This window comes from Labrus bergylta, chromosome 23 (genome assembly GCF_963930695.1).
Source record: "Labrus bergylta chromosome 23, fLabBer1.1, whole genome shotgun sequence".
Lineage (NCBI taxonomy): Eukaryota > Metazoa > Chordata > Actinopteri > Labriformes > Labridae > Labrus > Labrus bergylta.
In genome coordinates, this window is record NC_089217.1 from 16606542 (window position 1) to 16614081 (window position 7540).

Here is a 7540-nt window from a genome sequence, read left to right on the forward strand (position 1 = left end):
TCACCAATGTTTTATCCTGATTCTTTTGTGAAGCACTTTTCATGTATTTTTTATTTTGTTTGATTGAATACATTCTGTAAAGCACTTTGTAACCTTGTTTAGATACGTGCTATATAAATAAAGTTATTATTATTAATAAATGCACTATTGGGGGCACATGTGGGACAATATAATGTTAACCATATTCTTGATGATGGGAGGAGGTGGGTGAACGTGGTGAGGCAGGTGGTGGGCCAGAACCATCTCCCAGGCATCCACCAGCTGAACATTAAGTCCTTTGAACACAGCTCTGACCACCTTGTCCTGTTGAATAGCATACCAGTCATTAAAGGTAAATATATAGGGGTTTGTACCTCTGAGGTTTGGAGTCCTGATGACCACCAGCGTGTCTGGAGCCCTGTTTAACAGACGAATCACCGCCCTGCGGATGCCGTAAAGCCTTCTGATGTAGAATTGCATTGGGAAAGGAGTGAGGTGGGCCCAGATGCCAAAAATTACAACTGTGTTGGTGCCACCAACTACATCATCTATTTCATTGGCAATGTAACGCAGCTCACTGGTTGGGATATGGATGAAAATACTAAGAGGAGGACCGTGTAAGTGGAACTTCACCAAGATGTTTTTTGCATTGTCCCATATCATGAAAGGTCCTGATTTCTTCGGATTATTCCGGTTTATCTCTTTAGCATCTGAAAGTATGAAAAAAGGAGCAGATTAAGCTGTGAAATAAATACAATTAAACTGTTGCCTAAAATCACTGTGAATCAACTACCTGGAAGTGAAGCATCAAGGTACTCAAACCACTGCCTGACGGTGGAGTCTCCATACATGTGGACCACCTTTCCTTTCAGACACTGACTGATGGCAGAGGAGTTGTTGAATTGGTGGACTTTGGTGCCACCTAGTGATCGCCACACACCCTGGTAGTAATACCCAGAGAGTCCAGACTTCCCACTGCCCAGACTATCCATGGGTTGCTCTGAGAATTGTTGATCAAAATAAACATTTGGTTATTAAATGATATTATTATTATTATTATTATTATGATATATGGTATTATTTGTCCACAGATCCCCTAAAAAGGCCAAAACAAGGTCTCTGCTTTACTCACTCATTTTACTTTACACTAATGAGGACATTATACATATGTCACAAAAGCATTTGTAGTGGCAACTTTCATAAACAGTTTTTATCACTTAGTAGGAGCCAATCTGTTTCTTAATTCTGAAATATTTACTGTAAATTATATTCTTATTTCTTATGATCTAAATGTTGTGTTTTACTAACAGAGGGTGCCTTGCTCAAGGGCACCTCGGCAGTGCTCAGGACGTGGACTGGCACCTCTCCAGCTACCAGACCAATTTCCGGACTCGGCCCATGCCGGGACTTGAACCGGTGACCCTCTGATTCAAGTCCCTACAGACTGAGCTACTGCCGCCAATTAAATGGATTAAATGGACCATGATTAAAATGGCTTCTACAGAGTTCTTTGATGTTTTTCAAAAGATTAAGTTTATGCTTTACTACAATATAGTGAGTGTATGTCTCGAATGCACATGTTTATTGTGGTTAAGGAAAATGTTACCAAATGCCTTTTATTTGACAATGTTAATTATTTAAAGTAAATTATTTACAGATGTTAAGTGATTTGAGTTTTTTATTAGTACACTGGTACTGAGTTAATGAGATAAGCACTTGCAGCTCTTCCTCAGTTTTGTAGATAGAAGCTGGTTTGTTTTTTATATATTTTTGACTTATATGTATATCTGCTTGAATACAGAGAGTTAGGTTGTATGCATTTTTACCAAACCATTTTTATTTTCAAGGTCACATGGAGATTTTTGAAAGTTGAAAGTAGAAAAGTTGTGCTTTACCTTTCCTTTGAGGCAGCACAGTAACATTGGCCGGTCCTGAAGCCTGAATGAAGACTTGCATGTTGACACTGCTGGGGGAGAAAACTCCCATGATTAAGACTCTCTTAAACACACTTCATTATGTAAATGTCAAATGTGATTTAGTCACCATAAATCAATTTGCTTCCATATTTAGACTCCATAGATACACTTTATAGTTTTGTTGATGAGAGAGACTTTAATTGTTCAGACTAAGTGTTTTGATAGGTATCATCTTACACTGTAAACATCTTAAGATTTCATCTTTGCCTCCTGTAGTTACAAACATGACATTTCCCCCCAGGAGATACATACTTTACACTTTGTTTATAGTCATTACATGTAAAACTAGATGCATCGTTTCTATTGCTGTGCTCCCTCACCTTTTGAAAAGGTTCGCCTCATTAGCTTTGAGTTTTATACGCATTCCTCCATTGATGTGGTTCATCCTGGTATCACAGCTCAGTTTCTTTGGCTTGTAGCAGAACCACAGGTCACCAGTACGGAGGTCAGTGTAGTTGCACTGTGGTTGGTTGGTTTGACGTAGACAAATATTACAGATGGTAGTTTCAGAGATTGAACCTGAGCGAAAGAGGCTCTTTAAGATAGTCCTATCAGGCTGTTCTCTGTTTAGCCTACGGAGGACTGTGATAGCCTCGCTTGAGTGGACAAGCGTCACCTGATAAAACAAAGAACAAGAGTTTAAAGTTCTAGCATACAAGTCATGCCTACTAATTATTAATTGAATAATGAGAAAACAAAGTTGTATTTTTGGTGTCAGCTGACTGAAGTTGTTCATGTATTTTAAATTAAAAGCGTAAGAGACATTGATGCAAATGGTCAACTCCCCACTAGCTGGCCAGTAGAACTTGTTTTCTTCAACATGTATATTTTTGGACCTGTCTCGTCTTAATTGGATAGGACAGCTGACAACAACAGGAAATGTTGGGAGAAGAGAGTTGGGGATGACTTTCAGCAAAGGGCAAAGATCAGATTTGAACCCCATGCCGCAGCAAACGGGACTATACCCAATGTAAATTGGGTGCACATCATACCCAATAGGCTATTGGAACCCCCATAGAATTTGTTTTCTTACAATTATAGACACTCCACTTGTCTGTGGAGTAAAGCATTTAACAATCCTCACACCATTCTCTGGCCCACAGGAAACATTTTTACATACAGTCATATCAAATGACTAACATTTGCATGAAAATATCTCCAAAAGGATCCAACAACACCAACCTCTTTAGTTCAGTAATTCAACTCAACAAAAAGATTAATTAAAGTGTTCTACTGATGTCTTATTCAAAGGTAGAGTCAGTGGCATTGTTTGTTGCAGCTTGTGAACACAACATCCAAATTGGGCCCCTCCTCCTGGGCTCACTGTCCCCGGAAGCACACACTCACTGCAGGTGAGTAGTGTGTAAGTTTCCTGCTTGTACATAAACTGCAATACCGCATGCTAGCACAAGCTAACCACCGATGTATGACATCTGCATGTCTAAGAGAATGCAGGCCAATTCTGCAACCATGAGTGAGAGCCAACCCTCGTTTTTGAACAAGGTTTATCCGTGTAGCGTTTCGTCTCACCTCACTATGATTATATTTTAAGTTATTGCCGCTACTTCCACATCAATCATATTAGCCGGGGGTTGAATCGCAACCAATAACTGAATTGTATCCACTCCTAAACACACCTGCACACTGACATTGGCAGGGGGAAGCACATCCCAGAAAACCAAAACATTAAAATGCAGGCAAAGGACAGGGTGTCTGGAGACACAGTCACCACTACAGATGTATGGAGGCCCACTCAAGTGATGATTGAGTAGCATTACTTTTGTCTAAAGTCTATATTTTATTTTTCAGGTAAAAGCTACTGTCTTAATAACGTTTAACCACTGTGGTAAATACATTTCTTCAATGTTAAGTTTTCCAGAATAGCAGAAGAAAATAACATTTTGTAAGACTGGTTGTAGACGCTTCACTCATCACTGTCACCTGTACACTAACTCAGATTGGCCATCTTTGAAGGTGCGCAGGCATATACACTAGCTGAAGCTTATTTATAAAGCTCTTCTATGAAGGTAGATATGTTGCAAAATAGGAGAGTTTGTAGAATGTGATGTGAGAGTTTGTAGAATGTGATGTGAGAGCTTGTAGACTGTGCCACACTGAGCTCGGGAGAAGACCGTTTAGTTTTGCTGCTCCCACTGCATGGAACTTTCTCCAAAATGACTTGAAAATGGCAGAGCTCTTGAAGCCTTTGGCTCGATCTTAAAAGATAAAAAATGCGAGACAATTGGACAGTGCCTGTGTTTCTGAATTGTTCCCTGACAAGATTCTGCACTTTATCTGTAAATCAATTTGCACATTGTTACAGTTTTTTCCAATTGCTAACACATTAAAATGATATGCATAGCACAATTATTTAAACTGACACACAGAGAGCAAAACCTCTTCTCAAGTGTCCAAAAGTCTAAACACATTTTCTGCTTTACACACATTTTGCAATTCAAAATGGCACTTTTTAAATGCACTGACCACGTTTCTCTGCATAAGACACAACAATCTGACATGAAGTCACAAGTTTGCCATTTCAAAACACTGCCATTCAAAATGACACTACATGAGCTAATTGGCCAATATATGTGCCACCTGGCCAAACACCTCAGTGGTTAACTGTTATCACTTCAATCAGGAAGTAAGAACTATGAAAAGACCACAGGTGAGCACCTTTTTTTTTACAACAGTGGAAGACGTTGAAGAGAGAGGAAGAGGGAGGGTGAGAATGAGAGGGGGAGGAAGAGTGAGAGGTAGGGGTAGAGCTGGTAGAGGAGTTCATGGCCAAAGAAGAAAACAACTTTCAAATGAAATCAGAGCAACCTTACTGGATCATGTCATCAACCATGGGCTGACAATGCGAGAGGCTGGACAGAGAGTGCAGCCCAACTTGAGCCGTTTTACTGTACTGGTATATGTAGCACTGACTTGTTTTGTGAAAAATAAAAAAATAAATGTTTCAACAGCATGTGTGTGTATCTGCAAATATTTCTGTGCATGTGAACAATCTGAAGAATTTTCTACAATTTGAACTATTTTAGTATTATGGCAAAGCATACTAAAGATGAGAGTGCTTTTCATTATGCCCAACAGTGTGTAGTTGGTTAGACACAAATCTGGTAATATGAATGAAGTGTGTGCCATTTGGTGCAAAAGTTTGATTTTGATAATGCTATATGTAGTTTCGGTTGCAGTGCTTCATTTTGCAGGACATATGAGGTATTTTGCAGTTTGGGTGTGTGGTTTTGTGAACCGTGTTAAGTATTTTGATTAAACCAGCCTAGTTTGCAAAATAGTGTTTCAGCAATTGGAAAAAACTAATTGGTGTTCTCTCTTAACTTATTGTTTGTAAACTGTCTCTTTATCATGTAATGCTTTTTATGACGTGTGCTGCTGCCCTCTTGGCCAGGTCACCCTTGTGAAAGAGATCCTGATCTCAATGGATTATTTATCTGGTTAAATAAAGGTTCAATAAAAATAAAAAAAGCATGTTTCTTTGTGTTGTAAAGTTGGGCATTTTAACAACGGGATTAAAGGTGAATGACTCATTAGAGACCGTCAGAAGAGGCAATTGGAGGAACTGCAATTTTTAAAACTTCCACAATGTCTTTTCTTTTTTTTTACTTTTTATGTTGTTGTTTGTTGGCAAAAGTAAGTCAGGGGGAATGGTTTATATTTCATGAATTAAATGACCTACAGGACATTGCATTAGGTAATTATTTAGTCATCACTTATTGTACATTAACATTTAAGGATATAGCCTTGAACTGTACCTCAACCTGTGCACTTCCTTCCCAGAGTAAAGAGAATACAGCAGAGTAGGAGCCATTAAGGTGATCCACCACTCGTCCAGCCACACCTGCTTCAAGTGCCCTGTTGTGCAATCGGGTTACAATTGCATCTCCTCCAGACTTCTTGGGGTTACCTTGGAAGTCATACATTTTTATCATAACTTCCAGCTGGTCTCCTACATGCCGCTCGTCTCCAACCCCCCCTGGGAGAATGATGAAGGTGCTGTGGGCGGCATTACTTGTCTGATTCAATGAAAAAGGAACTGGCAGAGGAGGAGTTTCAGGCCAAGCAATGGACTCCAATATGAGATGTTCCTCCTCAGCTTCTGCAGAAGACAGTGGCTTGAAGGTGCAGAAGTTGTCAGGCACTGGAAGAGCAGTGTGGGGAGCAGTGGGAGGAGCAGTGTGGGGAGCAGTGTGGGGAGCAGTGGGAGGAGCAGTGGGAGGAGCAGTGGGCTGAGTAGAGGTCATGCTCTTGTTGATGATGGCAGAGTTTTCTTTATAATTTAGCTGGAAAGGAGTTGAAAAAGAAGGATGGTGACAAAGATGCATCAAACAAATTTACTAAAATGGAATATTTGTCCAAATAAATTTGTATTATTAATAACTGTTTATTTTTAAAACTTTAATCTGCCGGAAGTCACTTTGGGATTATTCTTAACTTGACCTAAGGACAATAGTCGTTTACATTTCTTGATCTTACAGCATGCTCTCCCCTTATGAACATTTCATTTACAAATGTTCTCTTATTTACTCTTTTTAATGATCAAAGTTGTGTTTTAATTTTATCGAATTATATATTGTCTACTTTTCCCTCTCAAAGTTAGGTGTTTCTGTATCTGGCACATTATTAATTTAATGGCGGATTATAGACATTTTATAAGACCAGGCCGATACACTGAGGGCCACTCTATAAAACACTGAAGTAATATCCACTGCAATGATCTCAACATGGGAAAAAAAGTGTTTCGGGACAGAATTGCTCGGGATCTAATATGATGATGTCAGGGGACAAGAAAACAAAGGATCCTTTCTTCTGCCCCTTCATCAACTCCATTTGCCATTGAATGAGTAATTGCACTGCTACATAACTGTCAGTCTAAGTGAGACAACAACTAGCAAGATGTGTGAGTCAAGATGTCACTCTGTTAATTATGTGATTCTGCACATCTTTCTATCAAACCAGGAGTGTAAAGAAAGGTACAATATGTCACATTTTATTACGCTCTTTACACTAAAATGTCTAAATTAATAAAAAATTGACTAAGCTTGTGTTGTAATAACTTTATTTCTATAGTTATGGCCTAAGCCTATATGTTATATATTTGTGACATCTAACAACAACCTAACAATCTACAATCTAACAACACCCACTGCCCCCCCCCCCCCCCCCCCCCCCATTAAAATATTTTTAAAAAACCCACAGAAATGACAAATTAAAGGCGTAGGCCTACCATAAAATGTAAATGAACCAATGCAGGAATAAGATTATAAAATGATACACAATTTATATCAGATTTAAATGAACTCTGTTATACAGCTGCACAGCATAATTTATATGGCAAGGTACAGCAGCTGTCTGAATGGAGATAGTGCAAATTTCTAAAGAGTCTGTGCATACGACATTTTACACATAAATCCATCAGAAATCAAGTATATCCTCTGAAAATAACTGAGTCATGTCTGTCTACAAGGAGTGTGACACCCGAGTCCCTCTGTCTGTGATGTTTTCAGAGCCGTATCTACAGCGTGTTTACATGGACGGGACGGCTGGCCGGCTGCTCCCCTCAC

At 39.2% G+C, this 7540-nt stretch overlaps 1 protein-coding gene across 1 annotated transcript; it reads right to left on the minus strand.

The window, feature by feature from the left end:
• On the minus strand, nt 1-971 carry LOC110002972 (NXPE family member 3-like). The gene is made up of 2 exons (XM_065951609.1): nt 773-971; nt 1-707 (listed from the first exon to the last, which is right to left on the minus strand). Exons 1-2 carry the CDS (start codon nt 969-971, stop codon nt 145-147), a joined length of 762 nt encoding a protein of 253 aa, XP_065807681.1. The 3' UTR covers nt 1-144.
• Nucleotides 972-7540: the final 6569 nt, after the last annotated feature.